A 26,054-nucleotide genomic window follows, 5' to 3' on the forward strand; every position below is an offset into this window, starting at 1 on the left:
GCACTGAGCATTGCAAAATATTAAGCCCCATTGCTGAGATGAAGTTTTGGACAGGTGGAGTGTTTTAGTATTGCATTCTGGCTCTGGAGACCTGCAGACAAGTTGCTGTCAGCAACTTGTTTGTGCAGTATTCTTTGAAATGAAATTTTGCAGGTTTCTTGGTAATATCTAACGAAATGTAATTCCTTGGTCTCCATTGTTGGGACTGTTACCAGAAATTCATGAGTGAGAAGACTTGACTTCTAAGCCCTGAAGTTGTAGTTTGGGAGCATCTATCCTCATTCGTGGTTTCATCAGAGACATGTTTCAAAAGAGGTCCCAATGTGAAAACTACTGTTGTGGAGAAGGCTTTCTGTTATTTGCCCCCAAGAATGACATGCCAGAATCTGTCATGCTGCCCTCAGAAGTGATACATTTCACTGTATGTGACTGGTTCAGCTTTTACTATGAACCTTGAATGAAGTTAGCAAATGATGAGAGGTCCCTGGCTTGGCCTAAAGACACAGCTGCCTGAATCACCAGTGACAAAAGGTAACTCATCTGAGGAGCCAATTGCTGCACATGCATCAACAAGTGATGGGAAACCTCAAAGCAACATGAAGCCTCAGTGTCATGATGAATCTTTTCTCATCCTCCCATGCAGTTTTCCAAAGTGGAAGAAATAATTCATTTGGTAAATGGAAGAGGCTTTGTTTTATGTGCTTTTGTGAAAGCCTGGCTGTAGTGAGATGAGCTTTACAAACTTCTAGTTGAGATAGTTGCAATTCATGCTCCTCAGGTTGGACACAAAAATTGCTGCTGGCTGACTTGGCTAAAAGCAGCTGATAGTACCAAGAGCAAATACATCCCATGTGCTATGCAGATGGCATTTGCTCCTTCAGAGTCTTAGTGGTAAGAATTCATGTTTTTGACTGGAAGTTATAAAGCCTGTGAGAATCTGGGATCCTTTTGCCTGATAGATTTTGTCAACCTTAAGTAAATATCAAAACATCCATCTTGCTTTTAGCATTATGAAGCATTTTGGGTAGCGAGAGCTAAACAGGTAGGCGTGAGCACTCCTAATTCAAGGGCACTGGCAGCTATTCCATGTTGTTTACAACTTTTTAATCGCTTTTGACAAGGAACTCTAAACTATTTATTGGTGTCACCAAAGAAAAAAATCTGTGTTAAAGCAGTCTTGTTCTGTGCTGGAAAAAATGAAAAAGGAGAAAGAAGTTCACTCTGGATAGTCCTTCTTGCCACCTCTTTTCATCTTATTGAGAAGTGATAAGTAAAACATCCATGGGTAGGAACAGTCCAATTGGGGGAGGATGTAACTGCCTGTGTTCAGTAAGTCAGGGCTCTCCACAGCTCCCATAACAGAGATCATTTTCTTTGCTCCCATTCTGGTTCTGCTAGTGCATCAGCCAGCTTTGACCCCATATTGCAGCTGCTGACAGAAAGGTTTTCTGATGTGTGGAGCCAAGGGCCAACCACAATTTGTCCATGTATTTGCAGGGATCATTTCACTCCAGTAGAAGTGCAGCCAAATATCTCTTGATAGAAACATGCTGCATCCATCTAACAACACTATCCAACTGAGACATTGTGAAGAATGCTGTAATACTTGTATTACAGTAGTTGCTCAAACCCCAGTGAGAGATCAAGACCCTGTTGCATGAGGCGCTGTTGATCTTGCTGTACTTCTCCCAGCGCTACAGACCTTCATGTCTAAGATGACAAGTCAGATAATGATGCTCTGTGGTGTAATTACGCTACAAAAGGCGTGTGTGCTCAAAACCAGAGACTTCATGTGATCTTAAATATTTCTTCATGTGACAGTGTTCATTATCTTGCTGCTGTGCTAGTCCAGAATGCTTATCTAGGAAGTGATCGTACATGAGAGTTGGAGACCTTCATGTGTCATTCAGTCCTATTGGTGGGGTTTTTTTTGTTTTCAGGGCCAGACATTAATCTTGGCCTTAGAGCCCCAATAACTGCAATTTCTCATGAGCAGCATGGTGAGTCTGAAAAGAGAAATTAAGAGTCAAGAGGGTATTTTCCCAGAAGATTACAACAGTTATAATGGAGGTCAAACTTTTGGCTTCAGCTATTGGACTGTTTCGCTTTAAACTTGAAATGCACATCAGTGAAAGCAGCAAGTTCAAAGTTTAGCATGAAATAATGCCAAAGACTGAGGGGAAAAAAGAAAAGCAGCATATCGTAGTAATTTTACTAAAACTTTGCAATCACTCTTCACACTGGATATAACTTTTCAAGCAATGTTACAAGCAATCCCAAGATAATGCAGTGGAGGAAAGCACTGTACAACCTAGCGTCCTTGTTTGGGGAATTTAATACCAGGGAATGGAATGTCAGTTATAATTATCTACTGTGTTGTTTTAAGCATGGACTTGATGTTAATACCACAGAGAATTTACTCATTGTATGTGCATTATTACACATCTCAAATATCAAGGTATAAATTCCTTTAATACAGGGCTTATCTCTAACGTAAGGAGCTGTTATGGTTTATTAGCTAGTTGCAGTACAGTTGCAGCAGACTTCCAGGTCATCCGGTTATCACAGAAGAAACATGGAGCTGGAGGAACTTCCAAGAGGCTGCTGCATTGGTTCTGCATTAGAAGAGGGTGCAGACTGTAGCTGTGATATTCCAGATAGGTATTTGTATAACCTTTTCTTAAAGGCTTCCAGTCACCATCACATCCCCCTGTGCAATCTATTCTAGTGCATCATTGTTATCCTTGATGGTTTTCGTGGTGTCTAGCACAAACTTTCATTGCTGCAGTTCAGAATTACTCATGATTTATCCATCATAGAATCATCATGGACGTGGAAAATGGGTCATTCCCCTGCTTTTTGTGGCAGCTGTTTACATACCTGAAGGCTGTATTTGTGTAACACCTTAGTAGTCATCTTTGTCTGAGCAAACCAAATTTACTCATTAGCCTGTGTTTTATAGCTGTGTAGTAATCTCATTCCTCTGCAGCACCTAGTTGCGTAGATGCTTCTATTTTAACTAGGAACCTCTGGTAACTGCTTTCTCAGGGCAGTTTTCTAGTCTTGTAGCCTACCTACTGCATGTTTTTTGTCTAGACCACATCTCCTTCATTTGCTGCTGGGCATGTCACTGTCCAAACTCACTGAAGTCAAGACAAATGTCACCTGTGGTTTCTCCTCTATTTGCAAAGCTTGTTATCCAGTCCTGAAGGCACTTCAGGTTGTTTGGATGCTAATTGCATCTGACAAGTCCATGTGAGCTGTTACTCAACTCCTTGTTTTCTTCCAGGTGCTAACAAATAGTTTGGTTGAATATTTTTCCACTCTTGTTCTGTCTTTAATTCCTCACTACTACTTATTCTCCTCATACACTCCCCTCTTTTTTTTTTTAATAGATAGTATAGGTTAGAACCTCTTCCAGTCTTCTGCTACTATGTACTTGACACTGTATTTAAAACTATTTTTTCTCATATACAAGTGTTACTGCTACTAGAAGCAATAAAGAACAGTAAAGTAGGTAAGAAATAATGTTGTATTTGGTGGCATCTCTTTTCGGAAGTTTAGATAAGTGTAGAAAACTGTGCAAATGTCCACAGTCCTCTGCATCCAAGGCTTGTGTATTAGACCCACTTTGCTTGTAAAAGAATGGAGGGAAGGACTGAATGCTTCTGTGCCTCTAACCATGGCTTATGTTTGGGGGGATTTTACATTGTGTTATGGCTGTTGTTTACCACATGGTCAACTAATTTGTTTGTAGCTTGCGATGTACTTGGGAGAAGTGGGACAGACCTTAGGAATCCCTTCTTTGGAAATACATTGCAAACAGCAAACTGAGTTGCCAACTGTGTGTGAAAGTCACCTGACAAATTTCAATGGTGTCATGATCATAGCTTAATTTTTGTTTTAAAAACCAATCCAAGGGATCATGAGTAGCATTCTCTCTTACCTTTTACTCAGGAGTCTCCACAGATGCCTACAGGAGGCAATCAAATGAGAAGACTCAGCTCTGACCCTCCCTGTTTTGCATTATTGTTATTCCCTTTTTTCAGATGGAATTTCAAAAACTGGATGCTATGAAAGGAATGGAGAAATGACTTCTAAGCATTTTCTCTCAGGCCTCTGTTTTGAAATAACCAAATGAATTCAGAAGTAACTTTTTCATACTCTTTTCAAGAAATCAAAACAAAGCTGTATTATTGGCTAGGTTTGCTATTCCAGAGCATACAATAAGAAACATAATATTCGGGGGTTTTTAGGCTTTATTTCCTTGGATAGGGACTACTTGCCAGCATAGTCCAGGTCTCTAGGACAGTGGTGCTTTGTCTCCTCTGATTGTTAGTGATTTCCGTGCGCCATGTTTTCCGGTGGCCTGTATTTGATCCCATGGATTATGTTACTTTGCACGTGAGCTTATCTTTTTTACCTTTCCTTTCTCTTTCCTTTTGCTTCAAGTCTAAGTGGCTCCCTTGCTGTATCCACATGTCCTTCCCTCAACCTTTGGGATAGATGGCAAGGGGGAAGGGGGCATTATGTGTTCGCTTTAGGCAAGCAGTGCCAGTTTAACCCCAGGAATAGTTTATCATAAGTAGGTGCTGTTCACCTAATCATTAGGTCAGCACTATGATAACCTACTTTCAGAATGAGCTATGTGCACGTGATCTGGATTCCTAGCTACCAAAACTTGAAGCTGTTGTGTCCACTGAAGGAACACCTGCCCTGATTAATTCCAGTTGAGCTGAGGGCATAGTCTGCTTCTGATGTGCTTTCACTGTACTTCTTCTAATTCCTTTTTGAAGTCAACTGCAATGTTTTAATTTTTCTAAGTGGCAAACCTGAATAGGGTAGGTACCATATTTAATGGCATATTTAATCTCCCCAAAACTTGCTAGTGTTTCTGTGTGAGAATTCACCGAGTAGTCCTTCTTTCTAGACAGTATGATTAAGAGCTTAGCTTTATACATGGTGGGGTAGAGGGTGAGGTTACAAAGGATCTGCTTGGCAAGTGGTCTGTTCTCCCACCACTGTTGGTGTGTCATTTTCCTTTAGTCTACCTTTAAAGGTCAAGTGTAGAAGTTTTTGGAAGTTGCACTATTTTAGAGGCCATGTGGGTTATTGGTTTAAAATAGACACTTAACTGCCAGCTACAGTCAGATGAACTATGGAACCACATCAAAACAAAGAGAAACTACATGGACTATCACAGTCTAAGAAATATGCTAATTAATGGGGGGGGGGGGGTGTTGTCAGTTCTTCATGTTACTCTTTCTGGTTGACTCAATTGCATTCTCAATTTTGATCATCCTGAGGCCAGGAGTGCCTAAAAAAGTAACACAGCAGTTCTGTGACTTCTCTAAGTGAGCAAGGTGGACTACAATGTAATGATGTTACTGCCTTAAAAATTACTGGTTAATTTTTGCCCCATTCCATTTTGACCTGTTACATTCATACAGCTATTCAGTCTTTGTTCTCCTACATCAGACTCTGAAGCCTTGCAGTTAAATCATTTTTTGGCTCTCGGTCATATTAATATTTGCAATTACTTCATTATATGTTTTAATGCTTTCTAGGTTCCATAATGCTTTTGTGTATGTGAAATAACCTACTGTTGTGTAAATCTGAAAATGGCAAATAATTGTTCTTTGTTATTTGGCATGACTGTAAGGTGGTTAGCTGGTGTCCCATACTTCTCATTTGAATCTGTGATCCTGTAGTATTACAGTATCTGTGTGTCAAATACACAAAGCCAGGAAAAAAAAAATGGTTATAGATGTAATTCACACCTGTATTTTGAGGAGACCTCCATTGTGAATTCTGAAGTTCCACCTCTGAGATGTGGAGCTTTCCCTTTTGATAGTAGGTCAGGCTGGGGTTGGATAGCTCTAGAACAGTCCTGAAGCATGCTGTGTTTTGTGGAGATATGTACAATATTTCACTGTCAGGTGTTCTTTTCTATCAGCGTTTAGAAGGACCCTGACACCAAGGTGTACATACAACCAGTAACTTCAGACAAAACACCCAACTCAACAACAAACTCTCTGGGCAGTTCCCAGTTTCACAACCTATTTTCCAGTGTGATGTTCCTTTGAATATGGTTCTTAAGAAGCTTGAACAACCTGCGTAATTTGTGCCAATGTCATTTGACTGAAGCAGTAAAGACTATTTCTGGAGCCCTACTTCTGTAGGCACAGGTCAGCTTAATACCAGTAGGAAGTATGACTAACAGTGCATGTAGAGAAGAATAGTTTAAACTTGCTGTGAAGAGCCACCATAGTTTTCATGCTCCTTCGAACTAATATGCTTTCAAATCATTCTTTAGGTTATTCCAACCAGCCATTGATGCATTCCTAGTCTGTTTTGATCTTTAAGAAATGCAGACATGGACTCTGCAATTGCTATCCATATTCATTATCACAGTCATGGTGTTGTATGATGCAATTTGTGGAGCTCTTTCACTGAATGTGATCTCTGTCTTGAGTCTGTGTTATTTTTGGATCCTTCTGAATCATAAATGGTCAGAACATCTTTTTCTAATATTTAGTTGGATATCATCTTGTTAGTCTGAAATACATATTCTTCTGTATTTTTGGTTTCTTCGTGTACGTATGTGTGTGTGTATGCATGCCTCTTTCTCTAGTGAACGTTGTCTTAAACATTGATATCTGACCAAAAAAGCACAAAGTTGCTTGCAAATATGAAGCCAATTTTTCTGCAATTATTGCAAAAATTGTAAAACAAAAGAGGTGAAACTTCAGGTAGAGGTGAAACATTTAAATTGATTGAGCAAAAATTACCAGTAGAAATAGCAGGCAAAAAGTCATCTGTTGTTAAGCTCAGTTGTAGTTCCATTGTCTTTGCAGTACTGTGAGCCTACTCAAGGTGTGGGTCTGAGCCCCTGTCACTCAGGGGTGCAGAGCTGTCCTGTGCCACGGTTCTGTTACGTCCCATCTGTGTGTGATAAGACTCGCTAATAAAAAGGAATCCGAAATTCAGTCTTGGTGATGTGTATCTAGAAGCCAGTCCTCTGCAGGGGAATCTGAAGCAAGTGGCCATACTTGGAGTGCTGGATGTTCATAGCGTCTTGAGGAAAGACATTTATCTTGCGCTTTGGAAAATCCAACTGGATCCTTCTAGCTGTTTTATTTGGACACAGAAGAACTATTCTAGCCTTGTAAACCTGAACGCTTTGCTATGAATAGCACAGACAAGAGCTGAGTGCCCACTATGGTATGAACTTGTGCCATTTCCTCATGTGTTAACCTGTCACAAGGAGAAGTCTCACTATGAACAGTCGAGTGTCTGGAATGCCCTGTGTTGCCTTGTGTATTGCGAAAAGAGGCATGTAGCTGCAGCAACAGTAGTGAACTGTACCATTCTCTGTTCTCCTTATTCCCCACCTCTCCTCTTCCACTGCAGACACTGGAAGGTTAACATATAAAAAGTGCATATATTGAAACAAAAAGCTTAATCCTTTTTCAATCTGTATATAATTTTACTCCAGACAAGGCAACTTTCCAGATTTACATTAACCAGTATTTGAAATTGGATGGTTTTAAGACTCAGAAAGCTGTCTAGGACATCTTACTATTTAGCCTAAAATGTTTCATAAAAAACAATTATTTTTTTTTCCTTCTTACTATTATTTTTTAAGAATATCAGAAATAGCAAAGTTTTGTAATAGGAGTAATATACTAGAACTCAAAAAACTCAAACTCTTCACTATGTTTTTTTTTTGCGATACATTTCAAAAAACCTATTGATTTATTTAAAATCTCATCACTGTTCTGGGGCAAGCTGGGGAGGCGCTCTCTTGCTCGCAACAGCATTATTTACTCACTCTTAATGTAGTTGGAGCAGTAAGGTTTGGAGGTCACAGTTCAGATCAGACTGGAAAAGAGTGGGTTTGGCTGTTGGAGTAAGTCACTTTTAGTCATCAGTATCTAGAATATTTCTAGCATTGGGTTAAAAAAGAAAAGTTCAACTGGAACAGCAGTGTCTGGGAATCAGTGGTCTTCCCATTGTCTGGGGCCAGACGCTAGTCTGGGTCAGTGGTGAGTATTGGTCCCTCTTCAGATTCAAAGGGATTTTGTTTGTTTCTACTTTGTATTTTGGGAGGTAAAACCTGCATTTCGGTCCAGGGCAGCGCAGTTCCAGTTCTGATATCACGGAGAGGCTGAGGTTTGACAATTAGTTAATAATATTCTGTTTCTCTCACATCTGATGTTGAGCTGTTATCTGTCTGTTTCCTTGGCTTTCTTTCCTTCACAACAGAAGGTGGGAATCTTTTTGCACTTGCCTGCCAGAGGCAGACCATGGCGAGATACTGTTCTCTGCACACACGGCATTCTCTCTTTATATGCCAGTATAAGGAGGAGAGTGGGCTTTCATGCTTCTGAGGATTGGGTTAGCAAGGCACAACTTTGTGCTTCAAGGTATGTGGGCACCATAGAGCCTATATTTAATTAGTAAATTTGTATTTGCTTTAAATTTTCTATCACAGAATGAGATTGCTTTTGTTATTAACACCTCCTCTCTCAGAAAAAATTGGACACCTCTATTCTCCATGTACTGTGTAGGTGTCATAGTTGGGTCTTTGCCTCTTTTGCAGACACTGCTAATTCAATGGTGTTACGGCTTCAGCCCATTTGAGTGGGCAGTTCTGTAACTTGCAATAAGAGGAAAATCCATTTATGTATACTTACAGTGCCACAGAAAGTTCTGAGACCCCTGGCTGCTCTGGAAGGAGAAAGATGGGTTTCTTTCTAGCCTGCATTTGAATCCTACACAGTGTATTATCATTTTTTTCCCATACTGGTCTTTAAATGCTTCTTGAACAAGTCAGTGCATCTCACTTCAGAAGTCTTTGCAATGTAGTCAGCTGTACCATTCATAACTAAAAACGTGTTGTTACATAGGCATGGCCAGCCATTGTGTTCACATGGAAGAGAAGTTTTAAAGCTGAAAATCCTGTCTCTTCCTAACTTCTTGTGCTTGACATGAAGCATCTAATCCATGCAGTTAAATTAGCAGAAGCAAACATTAAATTCGGATGAGCTTTTCCAGCCTTAGGGGCTCTAACAGTTCTGAACAGAGCATGTGGAAGTTGGCAGTTGTCAAGACTGAGCCTGTATGGACAGAGCCCTAGGTTAGCAGGTGGGAAATGCTTGGGGTTTCCCTTCCCAGGCCGTGCTGTGTGGTGCCATACAATAATGCTTTATTATAAAAGGAATTTGAACTTAATTGTTTCTTTATGACTCTCTGTATTCTTCAATATCAATAGTATGCAAGGAAAAAGTGAGGGAAATGCATCCTCTTCTGCCTTCGTAGCTGTGGATGATAGCTTTGAGTAGATGCCTTCATCCAGAAGATGGCTTCCCTAGTTCATTCAGTTGTTGGACTGCTTATCTATAAGCAGGGCAGTGGTCAAATGTGTGCCAGACCCTCCATCTAGGAAAGGCCTTCAGCTGGCTCTCAGTGCTGTTCTGTAAACCTTGTTATGAAATGTCAGGGCTTTGCATCCATTGGGCCTTGCTGTTGTGCAGATGGTAATGTCATAGGGAAGTTCCTACAGGAGGACAAAACATGACAAACCAGCCTTTCTCATCTTTCTCTTGTCTTTTGTTTATGAAGGAAGATAAAAAAAGATTTATTCAAGACACTGTGCTTTTTGGGGGCTCTAACAAGGCAAGTAGCTCTTGTCTCTTCCCTTAGGAAGGCATTTCTTTTAACTATGGTTTTGTTTGGTAAACCATGTTTATACAGTCCTGCGATTTAATATCTTCATTTGAATTGAATAAAGCCAGTTGAATGCTGCTTGGCACTAAGCAACAAAGTGCGTATGTTGAGTTGCCAAGAAGAGACTCTGCTGGGCTCTAGATGCTTCGCATTCCAGACCTGTTACCTTGTAAGTGTAATATTTACCGCATTTCGGTTCAGCTGGAGATGAAGAGCATGCCTGTGAAGGAGAGGAGAGTTGGAGAGATTTTAAGCTGGAGGAAATAAAGCTTGAATGAGCTGGTAGAGCGTGCTAAATTTTTCCCGGGTAACTGACACATGAAGACATGTAAAGAGCAACCACTCATGGCCAGTTTATTCAGGCTAAAATCAACATGCACGGCAGTGAAGGAAAAGCAGAAAAAGGAAGGAGGGAAAAATAGAAAGGTCTACTCTAGCCATGGATGAAAAGCTTCTGTGAACATGAATGAATTCTTACAAGGGCACAAGAGCAGTTTTAACAGTTTTATTTCTGTGCACACTTTGCTTTTGTACCCAGATGTCTTTTGTACCCAGAGGGCTTTTCATTTAGAGACTGTGGTCCGTGGTTCCATCAGTGCTTGAAATCTTGTTTACAAACAGAGCTGGTAAATGAGCAAGTTGGAATGCCTGGAACTCCTAAACATTTTTAATCTGTGCAAATCATAAAATCCAATGCCTGAGAAGAAACGAGGAAGCTTTGCAAAACCATCCCGGTATTGCATGTTTCAGTCCCTTGTGAGTGCTGCTGGAGAATGATTTCAGATTCTTGTCTACCAAACTGACATATCAGGGAGAAGCTGGATCCAGTTCAGTTGGACTTTATTGGATTATTCCTTTATAGCTGAAAAAAAAATGCTGCAATTCCAAATATGATGTGTAACAATTGTGCAAATTCTTTAATCCTGTTTTCCATTCATTTATGTGTAATTAAAACCATAGACCTGGAAACTATTTTCACAGGCAGAGGCCTTTCATTTGCAGAGGCCTATTTTGTGTATTTTGTATTTGTTGTGACTGTGTATTCAGTTTTACTCTCTTCCAGAAGAGAGTGAAACTTGATGGTGTTCACTATGAATCTGTGCATTGGCTTGGTTTCTTACAAGTTGTGTATTACTCCACTGTACCCATACCCATGACAGTGTAATTGGGGGGGGGGGGGGTATTTCATTTTGTTCTCCTTTAGAGGGCACCACAAAATGCTCTAATGAAAGATAATAATAAGCTTAAAGAGGAAGGAAAGTTTTAAGGGACTAATTGAAGAGGGGAAATGGCCCAGTGGTTTAAAGGAATGAAATGGTGGGAGAGCTCCAAGTGAGGTGAGGCAGCAAAAGTAAAAGAGCTACCACCAACTGTGATGAATAATAGATGTGTGCTTAAAAGCTTTGGTCATGGGGCTAAGTATGCAGATGGAGGGAGGAGAAGCATAGTTCACTGTTTGTTAGGAGACAGCAGTTCAAAGGTTCATCACTGTATGTGCAGCACTTTGTGTTCCAGACCTATGGCAGTAGGATGCTATCCCTTCTAGGTCTGTGTTAACAGGGAAACCAACTTAGGACATGGTTTATAGTATACTCTCGTCCATGATGGGGCATAAACTGCTGCCCTACTGGGTTTTGTGGGACACACTGCTTAATTTGATTCCTGTGCAAGGGATCTGTTATCCAACTTATACCAGTTAAAACTGTATTCCCAATTTTACAAAGCAAATTTTGGGAGAATACTGGATGGCTCTGTCTAGACTGGAATTTAATCGCTGTGCAGATGTGAGGTGCATGAAGGATTTGGTTCTGTGAGCTCTTCTCAGGCTGAAGACCTTCATGAGGGCTGGATTCATCCCATTCTCTCCACTCAGGGCTTTGGGCAGGAAGGTGTTTAAGCACATGGCTGTGCAGGAAAGCTAATAGGATAACTTTGGTAGGGCTGTGTTTAAAGTGCAGCCAATGCCTATGCTCTTTCTCTGAAACAGAGTGGTAGGCTTCTTGCCTAGTTACTCTATTACATATTCAGAATGATTTTACCACTTACCTCACATACATTCACTTCCAGTTGGTTAAACCACCCTGCACATGAGTAAGAGGGGGAAACAAAACATCTGACTTGAGAACAAGAGAAATGAAACTTGGATTATTCTGTGTGAAGGTAGAGACACACATAAACACAGCAGAATGAACAGCTTAAACTGAGTTGTGAAATAGCCTGGGAATGTCCTTTCCCTGCCATTTCCTTGATTTCAACACCACTGAGTTTGTCATGTATGACGGCTTTGTGGTTGTTGTGACACTGTTGGAGAAAATTGGATTTGAGGAAAGTTTTCTTAGTTCTTTAAATAATTCAAAATGTTTTCCAGTTGTGTGTTTCTCTCTCCAGTGCAGCTTTGTTCTGTAAAGTTCTTGTAAAGTAGTTTTTTGCACAGAGTTATGTCATAGTGATGGGATATAATCCTTAGGACATATACAAGGGGTTTCCAGCCATCCGCTTGGCTTTCATAATACTTGTGACTGGAAGCCCTTCCGCACAGAAGATGAAAATGCAGATGCATATTCACAGGTTTAAAACACAGCTCAAGTCATCCAGCACTAAAGGCACAAGTCAGAGCCTGTGATGAACGTGTTTGCTGTCGAAGTGGATGCTGTACTGAACTGATGTTTAGTGAATGGCCAAACTTTACGGACATAGACACATGGGTAACCAAGGCTTACCTTAAAAGAAGCTGTCAGTGCAAGTGAAATTCAAGAGAAAGGAGCCAGGAAGAGGAAAGATTTTAAAACAGAAATAAATAAATATACATAGACTTCCCCAAAGGCATGCACATACACCTAACCTTACACCTAACCTGCTTTGAGACGAATCATAGAATAGTTAAGAAAAGGTAGAATGTTTTCTTAGATAGAAACTATTTTTAGGTTACTTTGGGGTTTGGGGTATGTTGGCTGCTTAGGGATTTTTAGACACTGCGGTCAGCAGCCCTATGTCTCTGTGTAAAGCAGCATGATATACAAGTGATACAGCTGGGCTTGTGATCACATATGATTCCTCAGCCCACCAGTGGAGAGGCTTCCTGTTAACAGATTGCTTGTGAAGATGCCACTTCTAGCATTTAACTAGAAGAAGGTTGGGAAGTCATAGATAGAATCCCCGGCTGGTTTGAGTTGGAAGGGGCCTTAAAGCTCATCCAGTTCCAAACCCCTGCCATGGGCAGGGACACCTTCCACTAGACCAAGGTGCTCCAAGCCCCATCCAGCCTGGCACTGAGCACTGCCAGGGATGGAGCAACTGCTTCCAATGAAAAAGGAAAAAGGTCTTTGTTACAAGGAAGACTGTCAGACTTGTGAATGGTGGAAGGTTGATCTGTTTTAGGTCACTGAGTTTAAGTCTGTTCACTTTAAAAACTCAGCTGAGCAGTGCCAGCAAGTCAGGTCTTTGCCACTGAGAAAGGTTTGTGGTCATTTTTAACTTTTGCCCCCCCCCCCCCCCCCCTTTACTAGAAGATAGGCAATTGTACTTGCAATTCTTGCTTATGATTCCTAGCTGAAAGAGGAGCAGCCCTTCATGGAGAGAGATGAAAGACACTAGGAGTATTTTTCTTGCATTCCAGTGTAAGCAGAATAGCAAAGTACATACCTGAGAAGCTTCCAAACACAACACACATCTATTTACATATTTGATTTCAGTGGTGTTACATGATAACCTGGGATTTCATTCAGAGGATCCTGATGGGGATTTGAAAGGAGTTCCTCCCTGAATGTTCACAAAGTAACTGCTGAAAGCTGAAGGACCTTTTGTTGGCAGACTGAAGTCACAGAGAACAGGAGGCAGAGAGGCTGGAGACGGTTTTCTTGTGCTGAAGATCCTTTTTGTGCTTACAAGTGCCGGGGTAAATTCCTGGCCCGTTTGAAAGCAATGGGAATGTTTTGTCAGTGACTTCACTCGGGTTTCAGAGAGGCTTTGGTAACTCTAATTTGTTCTAATGCCTGTTGATGGATGCAGTAGCTTTCCTGTTAGCGTGCAGTGCATCTCCCGAGGAGAAGAGGATCTGTCAGCTCCTCTTGGGAATGCATAGACACAAACTTGCTATAATGTTATTCGACCTAGAAGCACGGGATGCATTGATGGTGTTTTCTTTCTCACTATTAAAGCTGTAGTGTTGCATAAGCAGCAGTGAGATTATAGGGGGATTATGTTTGAGAGAGCAAGCTGTTGTTCTGTTTCTTTACCCTGTATGTTTAAACCTCACACAAGATTAACATTTCTTTGTTGAAAAACAAAGATGGCAGTATGGGTTGTGTTTACATTCCCCCTTGGCCCCTTGGCTTGATGGGTGATGTGTAAACAGGGACTCTGAGGAGAGGAGAGTTGAGGTCAGGTCTTTCAGACTTTCTAAAATGCTAAAAGATTTGTGTGTGCTTAAAGATGGTCCAGAAAGGAAAATTCAGAGTTGCTGCTCTCCAGAATACTCCCGAGTAATTAGGTTACCCCAGTTAAGCATTGCTCAATAGCTCAAAACTTAGACCTGAAAATAGCTCTCATGTGATGCATTTAGTGGTGTTCGTGTTACCCAACCTCTGCGTTTCAGCATGGATGAGAGAAAACAAGCCAACGGCCTGGAAAGCTTTAAAGGCAAGCAGAGAGGAGGGCCTGGTGAGTTCATGTAAAGGAATTCTTCTGGAGATTCATATTAAAGCAATGTTAAAGGCAGGGTCAGAAAGTATCTGCAAATAGGCAAATGGTTCCTTGCTGGGGGAGAAAGGTCAGGCATGGGGCTATGCTACATGTGCTGCTTTGTCCCCAGAGGGGCCATCCCCTGTGAGGGACCCCACTCTCCTTTTTAAGAACTGGGAGCATTTGGCAGTGGTCATACCGAGTCTGCCTGGGTTGGAGTTTTGGGTTTGTTTTCCTGAAAGCAACAGGACAGAGGTTTCAGTGATTTCAACTGATTTTTGATCCTGCTCCAGGTTCAGAGGTTTGAATCCAGCCAGTTGACTGTAGGTTCAGTACTCAGTCTGACTCTTTTATAAGTTAATACTCAGTTTTGTTTATAGCAGCAATAGTCTTCTGGACAATACTTGCTTTTATTGTTGCAGAAGTAGAGTGTGCTTTCTTAGAAGAATTTGGTCTTGTTCAACAGAAAGTGCTCTCAAGACAGAAGTTTGTGAGAGACCAGGATTGTGGCTTGTAATTGCCTCAGGACTGTGCTGCGACTGTAAAATATTAATAACACAGGTTTTTGCAATCTCTGTGCAGGGTTATCTTAGCCTGCATTTGAGGATGTAAACTCACACATGCAGTCTGTAGGCTGTACCTTCAGGTGTTTTTCTCTATGTTTCACAAGTGTTTCTTTTTTTGTTCAGATCAGCCTGCATAGGCAACTGATTTTCTCCAAAATAACTTGTGTAGCTTGTTTGGAAGGACTTTTCTGAAGTAGTTCTTAAGTATCTTCTTTGCAGATGAGCAGTAGTGAGGAACAGGGGCGGGAGGGGTAGAGGGAAGGTTAGACTAGCATGGCACTGCAGGGTTTACAGCCTCCCCGTGAAGAGGGTTATTCCGTGAGTGCTGGGTTTTGATCACAGGCTGGTCTGTTCTTGCTGCCTCTGCTCTCACAGCACATCACTTTTGTCGGGTATTTGTTTTTTAATGGTCCAGTCAAGGAAAACCCAGGAGCTGATCCTACTGATACCCAGCACAGACCAGGGGACCAGTCCATACATCTAACTGTATGGACCAGTTAGATGAAGGCTGAAGAAACTGGGAGAGTTGGGGTTGTTCAGCCTGGAGAAGAGGAGACTCCAGGGAGACCTTAGAGCAGCTCCCAGTGCCGATAGGGGCCCTGTAGGATGGCGAAAGACTTTTTAGCAGGGCCTGTTGAGATAAGGCAAGGGGTGATGGTTTTAAACTAAAAGAAGGGATATTCAGGCTGGATGTGAGGAAAAACTTTACAATGAAGGTGGTAAAACACTGGAACAGGCTGTCCAGAGGAGTGGTAGATGTACATGGCTACCCTTCAGCTCACACAGACTGACAGATTTTGCTTTGTGTTTTTGGGCAAGGCGAGCTAAGGAGGAGGGAAGATTTCAGGTGAAGGCTTTCTCCTAAGTGTCAGCAGCCACGGCTGGCAAAGAGATCCATCTCCATTGCAGTCCCAAAGCCCAAAACTGATTTTTGAAAGATCACAAAACCAGGCCCTTTGAAAATCAGTCCAGATACATCCCATTGGAAGCTTCATTCTGGGACGTTTGGGAAAATTAAAAAAAAAAAAAAAGCATCAACAAAAATGCCTCAAAATACTGGGTGCTAAACACTTGAAATCCAGTCTAGTCTTTAAAGCCTGGTTTAAAGCACAAGAGAGGTTAATCACTTTCTGCTTGCTGCTAGACCACTCTCCATCATCTTTACCAAGTCTTGGGAAACGGGAGAGGTGCCTGAGGACTGGAGGAAAGCAAATGTCACTCCAGTCTTCAAAAAGGGCAAGAAGGAGGACCCGGGTAACTATAGACCGGTCAGCCTCACCTCCATCCCTGGGAAAGTGATGGAACACCTTATCCTTGGTGCCATCTTAAGGCATATCAAGGATAAGAGGGTTATGAGGGGCAGTCAACATGGCTTCACCAGGGGGAAATCATGTTTGACCAATCTCTTAGCCTTTTATGAGGAAATAACACGGTGGATGGATGATGGCAGAGCGGTGGATGTGGTCTACCTTGACTTCAGCAAAGCATTTGACACAGTCTCCCACAGCATCCTCACGGCTAAATTGAGGAAGTGTGGTCTGGATGATCAGGTAGGTAGTGAGGTGGACTGTGAACTGGCTGAAGGAGAGAAGCCAGAGAGTTGTAGTCTATGGGACAGAGTCTAGTTGGGGGCCTGTAACTAGTGGAGTGCCTCAAGGGTCAGTACTGGGACCGGTATTATTTAATATATTCATCAAGGATTTAGATGAGGGAATTGAGTGTACTATCAGCAAGTTTGCTGATGACACTAAGCTGGGAGGAGTGGCTGACACGCCAGAAGGCTGTGCTGCCATCCAGCAAGACCTGGACAGGCTGGAGAGTTGGGCAGGGAATAACTTGATGAAATATAACAAGGGAAAGTGTAGAGTCCTGCATCTGGGCAGGAACAACCCCAGGTTCCAGTACAGGTTGGGAAACGACCTGTTAGAGAGCAGTGTAGGGGAGAGGGACCTGGGGGTCCTAGTGGACGACAGGATGACCATGAGCCAACACTGTGCCCTTGTGGCTAAGAAGGCCGATGGCATCCTGGGGTGTATTAGAAGGGGGGTGGTTAGTAGGTCGAGAGAGGTCCTCCTTCCCCTCTACTCTGCCCTGGTGAGACCGCATCTGGAATATTGTGTCCAGTTCTGGGCCCCTCAGTTCAAGAAGGACAGGGAGCTGCTGGAGAGAGTCCAGCGCAGGGCAACGAAGATGATTAAGGGAGTGGAGCATCTCCCTTATGAGGAAAGACTGAGGGAGCTGGGTCTCTATAGTTTGGAGAAGAGGAGACTGAGGGGTGACCTTATAAGTGTCTATAAATATATAAAGGGGGAATGTCACGAGGATGGAGCCAGGCTCTACTCAGTGGCAAACAATGATAGGACAAGGGGTAATGGGTACAAACTGGAACACAAGAGGTTCCACTTAAACTTGAGAAGAAACTTCTTCTCAGTGAGGGTGACGGAACACTGGAACAGGCTGCCCAGGGAGGTTGTGGAGTCTCCTTCCCTGGAGACATTCAAAACCCGCCTGGACACATTCCTGTGTAACATTATCTAGGTGTTCCTGCTCCGGCAGGGGGATTGGACTAGATGATCTTTTGAGGTCCCTTCCAATCTCTAGCGTACTGTGATACTGTGATACATGAGCATTCATGGCATGGTCTGGGAGGGGAAGCTGGGTCGTTCTGTGGGAGCCTGCACCTGTTACCTCTCTCTTGCAGCAGCAGTGTTTGAGGCAGCGATGCTTCTCTGTCATTCCCAGGAGAATGATCCTGTTAACTTTGCCTGAGGCTCTTGGTCATCTTCACAGATAAAACAGGATGTTCCTGCAGTTTTTCTCTTTGGTATTAAATTTGACTTCCCTTTGCCTTTTGGGTGATGGAATAGTTGCTAACCTTTGTCAGGAAGGCTTCATTCTGGGGAATCTGTCATAGCTCCCATAGACTTTTTGGTCATTGATGTTGCACTTCGTAGGAGGTGAACAAACATACACGGCACCCATAGGAGAGGAAGGAGAAAAGAAGCCATAGGTGATCATTTAAAATATTTTGCCTTCCTTCTTTCTAGCTGGTGTGGGTGGTAGGGATTTTTTCAGGCTAAACAATGTATTTCAGACTGAGCCTACAACCATTTTTTTTTTGTATAGAGAATCCTATGCAGCAGTTTTGCTATGACAGCACCAGTGACTTGAGTTTTATTTTACTACCTGTCTTCATGAGAACCTCACTTAAACTTCAGTTTATCTCTATGATTCTCCAGTGGCTAATCACAGTCTCGGTGTCCCTTATCATGCCAGTCACATTTTGACCCAAAGACAACTGCAGAATGTTTTTCACCATTACAGAAACCAAGATTACAAAAAAGAATGTGTAATAACATCAAAGTCCATCAAACTCCAGAGCAACAGGAGTACCTTGAAGGAATTACTTGGACAACTGGCAACCAGACTGCCAGATCACTGTGCTGGAGGTCATAGCTTTGGCTAGTCATCTTTTGATTCAGGCTTTGAGAAGCAATGAGGGAGTTGCAGCAGAAGCAGAAAGCCCTTGTCAGATTTTAAGTAAGAAACACATTATTTCATAAAAATATCTTCAGAAAATTCCATCTTTGCTTCACTGTACCTATCTCTTCAGTCTGGAGAACGTCCTGGGCTGCTTGTTTACTTTTCATATGTTGTCATAGAGCTTAGCATGTTTTAAAAGAGCAATAGCAAGTGGTTCAGCAGCAGAAGATATGTTAACTGAAATCACAGTCACAGAACCATAGAATGGTTTGGGTTGGAAAGGACCTTAAGGTCATCCAGTACCAGCCCCCTGCAAGGGCAGGGACACCACACACACACCTTCAGGACTGGCTACTGTTAGTGTAATTGGTAAAAGAAAGTCATGCTTAAAGAGCTGTAGTAGGAGTCCCTGTAGTAGTGAGGCTTTGTTTCTTTGGGTTTTCTCCAAGGGAAATCACCTCATGACTCTAAATTCCACTGTCTTAGTGAAGTTGTACTGAGGTTTACCCATGTGACTGGAGGGGAAGTGACTGCATACTAACAGGTCCAGAGGTCGGTGTCTATGGTAAAAGAGGGAAGCGGCTTCTGATTTCAGTCTTCAGTTGTTCTGATTCCCAGAAGGGTCATTGCAGCAACTGGGTCCCCAGCCTGTTCTCTTTCTGTCCATTTTTCTGATTAAGAAAGCTCTGTCTTCCTTTATGTATGCCTGTTCCTCTTGTTAAGTGTCAGCATATCCACGTGCAGTAAATGCCAAGATTGAAGTTACCAGGGAATGTGGAATTGTGAACCACCTACACATGGTTCACACAGTTGTGAACACCTTTTGCATGGATGCATTATGTATCCAGGGATTATTCAGTGGAAGATTCCTAGCTGCCAGTTTCTGGCGTGGGTTTTCCACCAAAGCCATGTGTAGTAACAGGTATCATGTCTTAAATTGTGCTGTAGGTGCATGCACGCCTTGTTCTGCAAGAAGAGCTGCTCCAGAGCCACTGGGCCTTTCTGACATTCAATGCAGTGTCCCTCCTCAATAGCAAATAGTTGATGACAAGTGAAAGTAATAGCTCATTGGCAGCTTTGTAGGTAAGAACTGGAGTATATTTGGAGCAAGGCTCTTACGTTGCTTTTGTACTGCCTGACTTTGAAGCCTTGCAGCAAGAGGCTGGAAGTGATCTCTGAGCAGAGAGCAGCACAAGTGTTTAATGGATATGCTCATAATGCCACAGCAGGATAGAGTTTCAGAGCTAATGGAAAGTTGATGTACAACTGATTTACCTCTGAGGACCAATCCCAGTTCACAAATATAAGCTGTAGGCCTCTGTAATTTGGTCCACTGTATTTGCATATCCCATTTCATTGCAGAGAGGCAGTTTGCAGCAGGATTCTGCAGCCACATCAGGGTCAGGAAGGGTGAGCAAAGTAATTATCCGTGGGCTTTGGGAGCCCAGATGCTTTAAACAAGTTTCTAATTTCTTGGAGAGACTTTCCCTGGAAAAGAGGGGAGAATTTGTGACCCGAGTGTGCCTGACAGGAACGATGCAGTCCCGCTGGAATGATGTGCTGTTACAGCTGACAAGCTGTCCATCCTTCCAGCAGTCTTGCTCGTACTGCTTCCCTTACCTTGTCCTTAAAGGCAGCTCTCTGTTGAGCAGAGAGTAAAATTCACGGAGGGAAACACTGTCACGTTATACTGCTTGTTACAAGAAGAATTGTAGGATTTGCTATCAGCTGAAATCTAAACAGCCTAAATAGTCCTAATAGTTAGAGGGGTTAGGGAAGCTTGCCAGAGCATGGAAAGCATAACAACTGCATTTAATAGCAACCAAGTTACTCTTGTAAATATTTGCATGTGCTGCTTCAAAGCCTACTACATGGTCATTCATGTACTGCAGTTAGAAGGATGAGGAGGGCAAAAAAAAGAGGGCGAGAAGAAAAGGGCACTCCATGTTTTGTAGCTGCTCTAATAAAGAATGGGCAAAGCACCAGGAAGAAAAGAAAAAAGGAAAAGAAACCCTCCAAAGTTTAATAAACAAAAAAGAGAATAAAAATAAATCTTTGGAGCATTTATTACAAGCCCTTGATGGAAGGATTAGATTGAAGCTCTCAGCCTTTCCTGTGTGGGTGTATGTGTGAAGTCGGCCTGTCTGGCCTCTTCCAACAAGAAAAGAGAAGTTGTTTACATTTCCTGACTTGGGCTGTGCATGTAATTGATTTTGTTGTTGTTGTTTCAATAGCAGAAATGAAAATTTAAGGGGGGGGGGTGGGGGTGGGGGAAGCCTCCTTTGGATACAATTGAATTGAGGTCCTTTTCCTTGCCAGAATGAAAGCCCAACTCTCAGCAGAGCTGTGTCAGAGTGTTTTGTTTCTCCTGAAATGTCAGTACACGCAGTACTTGCGAGGGAAATGCAGGGTGCAGGGCTTAGTTCAGCAAACACAACTGTGGAAGGCAGAGGCGTCATTCCTTTTGCGCAGGAGATTCCTGATTTGGGGAATAGCTCCAGCAGGAAACAAACTCCTTCCATTCCCACTTTTAGTTTAAGGGAGCTTGACTGCATCTTGCTCTCCTCGTAGCCGCATTGCCTGGGGGTCTGTGTGCTGTTTTGGGCAGTCAGTCAGAGGATGTGTTCAGTCTGTCCTGCTGACAATGCTCCAACCTGGAGCAGTACTGCAGACCCTTCAGTATTTGGGGATAGGTCTCCTGCACCTCTCCCATCAGTGGTTTTCTGGTCTGCCAGAGCAGGACTGCTTTCTGTCCTAGTTGCTGGCACGGAAACTTAGAAGATGCTGAACAAAGTAAGTAGGAAACACAGAAACCACAGTGTCCTTATGCACTTAAAACACTTATATGCCAGAATATGCGTTAACCTGTTAATGTGGACTGTCCTGTGTGAAGCAGCTGCTGAAGTTTCAGGTCATTGAAGGGAAAAAGACCCCAACACCACCACTCCCCCCCAAAAAACACCAAAAGAAAACACCCAAAGAAACTCCAACAACAAAGAAAACCCCAAACCAAAAAGAATAAAACCCCAAACTTGTGATGCTTGGTATTCAGCAGGCTAAAGGGAGGGGGAGGGATGATGCCTTCACCCTCCAACTGTGTTTTATAACTCTTGTCTCAACTGTACTGTGATGATTGTGCTGATGATTATTACAGCTGGAAGTCTTCAGTTTTCCGAGGGTTGAATCAATGAATAATTTAAAGGTGATAAAAGCGGAGTCTTTCATTGCGTTTACTATTCCCTCTCTCCAAAACAAAAGGAATCTCTGTTTTTCTAGCTACAGGGAACATATTGACTTAATTCCACTCATTAATGATAATAGTTCAAGGAATATTTAGGAGCCTAATCTGCAGCAGGGTAACTGTGTTTGCAGACTGACTTGGCATCATCCTGGCATCCACTGGAGTCACTGGGCCAAAACCAGAGGGGAGTCCAGAGGTCTCCAACTGAGTCTGAATTGATCGAACTGTCAGGTTAAGGTGGAGTCACAAAAGAGAGATAAATGGCAGCATCTGAGATCACTTAAAGGCTAATCTAAATGCTTGTAGACTCCATAGAGTTCTTCCCATTCACTTAAGGAGAGTTGCAAGTATCAATTCTCGGTCTTAATGTTGATTAATTTTCACATAACCCCCAATTCTTCAGTCAGCCATTCTTTTTCAAAGGAAGGGTTCTGATTAGTAAAAAACCCTTAGGTTTTTAAGCTGTCCATAAATAATGCTTTTTCCTGAATTGACTCCTCATGGATACTGTCATGAATGATCAAATAAAGAACCCAAATTTCTATGTGGGTTTCTGCAAGTTACAAAGTTATTTTAAAGAGAGAGATGAAGCTTCTATAAGACAAGAACTCATTCTTATTCATGGTGGGTATCCCATACCTGCCTTCCAGTGGAAGGTAAATATTTGATCATTGCATATACAAATGCACATACTGAAACTAAATCATGCACACTACGAGAGTATTCCTTCTCTGTCTATATTATTGATACATGAAAGAGAGAACGGTTCAGGAGAATCTGTTTTGATACCTATTCACAGGTTTGTAATATATGTCATCTAAAATATAGAAACTGAAAAGAAAGACTACAAATACAGCACAAGAAAGTTCTAGAAATAAGTAAGAAGCTGAATAGAAATCAAACTGACAGTTAGACATGACTTTTCAATCTGAAATAAAGTCAAGATGGACAGGGTTTGTGTGAGCCAGGGCAAGCAGCTGGCTGCTAGTTTGACTTGTCCACAGGGAATGAAATGATAGGTTGATGCCTCAAATAAATGACAGGGAAGGACAATCTAGAACTCATCCTGGAAGCATCAATCCTATATATACCTGTTATTATGCCAAATTGTATTCCCAGTAGAATTAGGTTTGGCTGAAAAGCAGGTAGGAGTCTTAGAGTTTCCTATGGCATAAAAATAAATTGAAGAGATTATTCCTCTTAAATGAAGCAAGTAGCTTTTATAAGAATTAGCAAAGTGTATTGAAATTAAGATCATCCTTGCATAAAGTTAAGCTTTTCTCAGAAGACCTTCATTTGGTATTTTTAGAGAGACCAGCACTAATGTGTTGCTCATGGGAGAGAGGAACAGTTTGGTGTGGGGTAATTTGCATCCATTTTTCTTTTTATTGTAAGACTGTAGCAGTTTTCTGCCAATAAGCTTGGTAGGTGAGAATACTGATCATGATGCTTTGGGGTTTATTCTCAAGCACTGCAGATATGAAAATTTGAGAACTTTTTTTGCTTCTTTAATTAAATGGGATCTTAAGGAACCCTGCACTTCCTGTTCATATTTGTATCTCTTACCCATTTGACCATCCTGAGGGTCTGCTTTTGGAAGAGAGGACTTCTTTAAGTATTTTGAGAGCTTGTAATCTGTCATTTCTAACACATATTCAGTCAAGGCCAAGATTACTTCTTTATTGTCAAAGATTTTCTCATCGCTAGGATTATTTTCAGGAGTTTTTACCTCTGATTATTTAAGAGATAGAGTTTGGCTCAGTTATGTAGAGGCAGCATGTCTGTGAAGTTTGTGAAGGCAGAAACTTTGCTTTATTTCTTGTGTGACTGCCTCATACTTGGTATTTATTCTGTAGTCAATTTAAACTTAGAATTATTCAAACAGCTCCAACAAATCCTTTATTGAATGTGTAACTGTGACTGGTGTAGCCTTGAATAGCTGGGATCCCTGTGTTGCTCAGAAGTTCTGGTAATAGCAGCCAGTCTAGAAACATTAAATACTTGGAAGAAGTTCTTTAAGTTATTAATAATTTATTGAGATGGTTAAATATTATTAAGGATTTATTACTTTAATTGTTCCTATTTGGAAATAAAGGTAAATGAACTGTACCCAGCTTCCCCCATTTCTTTACATAGCATTGATAAAGTGTGGGTATTATATCTATTAAGAATTAGGTTATCTTCCAGAAGAATGCATTTTATTCAATTGATAGCTGTCTGGATTAATGGCCTGGGTAGCCAAGGGAGGCAGCAGAGCAGGTGACTCACATGGGACTTTCATGGTCTCAGAACTGCTCACCTCCCTAACATGAGGCTGTCGTCTCCTGCTACTGCATGACAAATCTTGCCATAATGTGGGAAGCCTTCATGTTTTGTAATTATGATCTGGAGTCCTGCTGCTGGCGTGGCCCCAGGGAGGCCTGTGAGCTTCACTTCCTCAGAGAAAATTCCCCTCCCCACTCCCCAAATACAGTTTTCCTCTTTTCTGTTACCCACTTCAGTTTTCACACTGTAAGAGAAGAGGTTTCTTTTCGTGTTGCTGGCCAGCATGACGTGGAATGGCCTCAGATTCCTGAACCCTTCAGGTAACCTGTGTTGTGCAGAAGGGCTTTGCTGCTTAGCCTCAGTCAGGGTTTTCCAGCTGGAAAGGAGGAAGAAGACAGTTTTGAAACTGATATGTTCAGCACTGTTATGGGATATTTGGGTCCATTTTTCTAACTGCTTTTTTCTGCTTTCCTCCTGATAAATGGTGAGGGGGTTTATGTTTATGGCTTTTACTGCTTCCAAGTGGTGAAGATCCATGTAATCAAGTTTATAATAGTGGAATCACAGAATGGTTTGGGTTGAAAAGGACCTTAAAGCTCATACAGTCCCAAGCTCCTGCTGCAGGCAGGGACACTTTCCACTAGAGCAGGTTGCTCCAAGCCCTGTCCAACCTGGCCTTGAGCACTGCCAGGGATGGGGCAGCCACAGCTTCTCTGGGCACCCTGTGCCAGGGCCTCACCACCCTCACAGTAAAGAACTTCTTCCTAATATCAAATCTAAATGTACCCTCTTTCAGTTTAAAGCCATAATGTCTAGCGTCTGCTTGCCTCTTCCCTCCCTTTATTTCTTCTTTTCCTGCCTTTGTCACCTTAATCAGAATGAATATTTTGTTCCAGTAAAATCCTTTAATAGCTAAATATGAAAAAAATCTGAAGCTGGCAAATTTATGCTCCATATTCTGGGGGGAAATGGTTTTCAAAGAACACACAGATCAGATGAGTTGCTGTTACTTGTTGTCTTTGAAAATCCCTGTGAAGTCTGTGCAAGTCTGAAGGCATTTGCCATATGCCAACTCCTGTGATTTTTCCCAATTCATAAGCATCTGGGATTTTCCAATGCTATGTTGAAAGACAGGAGTTTTAAACACATGACCTGAATACACAGTTGGAAATAGTTGTTAATCTCTTTTAATATGGTATTCCTATAATCAAACACATGTGGGGTTGTTTTTTTTATATTAAATTGTTAATAGTATTAAATTGTCCATTGGAAACTGAATCGTGCTACAGATATTTCCCTTACTGAGGCTGTCTTGTATTTCAGTTTGAAGGAACAGTGTATATTATCATAAAATAAAAAACTAAAATCATACTGCTTTCTTGCAGATGCCATCCCACCGAGCTATTACAGCCTTTACTTCCGAATAGTCAGATTTGACGTCTCGGCGATGGAGAAGAATGCCTCCAACTTGGTGAAGGCTGAGTTCAGGGTCTTCCGCCTGCAGAACTCAAAGGCACGGGTCTCAGAGCAGCGGATAGAGCTGTACCAGGTAGGTTGGCACCTCACACACATGAGCTCCCTGTCTTTCTGTAGCAAACCCACCCTGTACCCATCTAGCTGGAGGAGCAAGCCACTGGGAGAAGCAGCTGAGTCCCATCTTTTCAAAGTAGCCTATTATGTCATAGAATCACAGAATGGTTTGGGTTGGAAAGGACCTTAAGATCATGCAGTTCCAACCCCCTGCCATGGACAGGGATGCCTTCCACTAGACCACTTTGCTCAAAGCCCCTGCCACCGTGGCCTTGAACACTTGAAGGCTGGTTTCAATTTCCCTTGCTTTTCCTAGAAAGGACTTTATTCAAAATCGTATGAAGCTGAAATGTACAAACTCCTTGCAGTTATGCCTCAGGACTCCATAGTTTCATCATAGATAAAGGACAGAACAAGGCATCAAATAAATAATTCCCTGGATCTCTGTCTCCCAGCACCTGGCCTGTACTGTAGTTTAAATGGAAGTCAAATTCCATTCTCTGGCTTGTGTTCAGGAGAAGCCTGTTAACCATTCCTTGTATAAATGGCACTGTTAA

General features: G+C 42.1%; 1 protein-coding gene across 1 annotated transcript in view; it reads left to right on the forward strand.

Annotated features, from left to right (window-relative positions):
* Positions 1-26,054, forward strand: part of TGFB2 (transforming growth factor beta 2) — a 65,704-nt gene that overhangs the window by 16,686 nt on the left and 22,964 nt on the right. The window contains exon 2 of the mRNA XM_062605991.1: positions 25,353-25,516. Coding sequence (XP_062461975.1) covers positions 25,353-25,516 — 164 coding nt within the window. The remainder of the gene's footprint in view (positions 1-25,352; positions 25,517-26,054) is intronic.

This window comes from Pezoporus occidentalis, unplaced genomic scaffold (genome assembly GCF_034315485.1).
Source record: "Pezoporus occidentalis ecotype Australia unplaced genomic scaffold, CSIRO_AGI_Poc_V1 ctg93, whole genome shotgun sequence".
Lineage (NCBI taxonomy): Eukaryota > Metazoa > Chordata > Aves > Psittaciformes > Psittacidae > Pezoporus > Pezoporus occidentalis.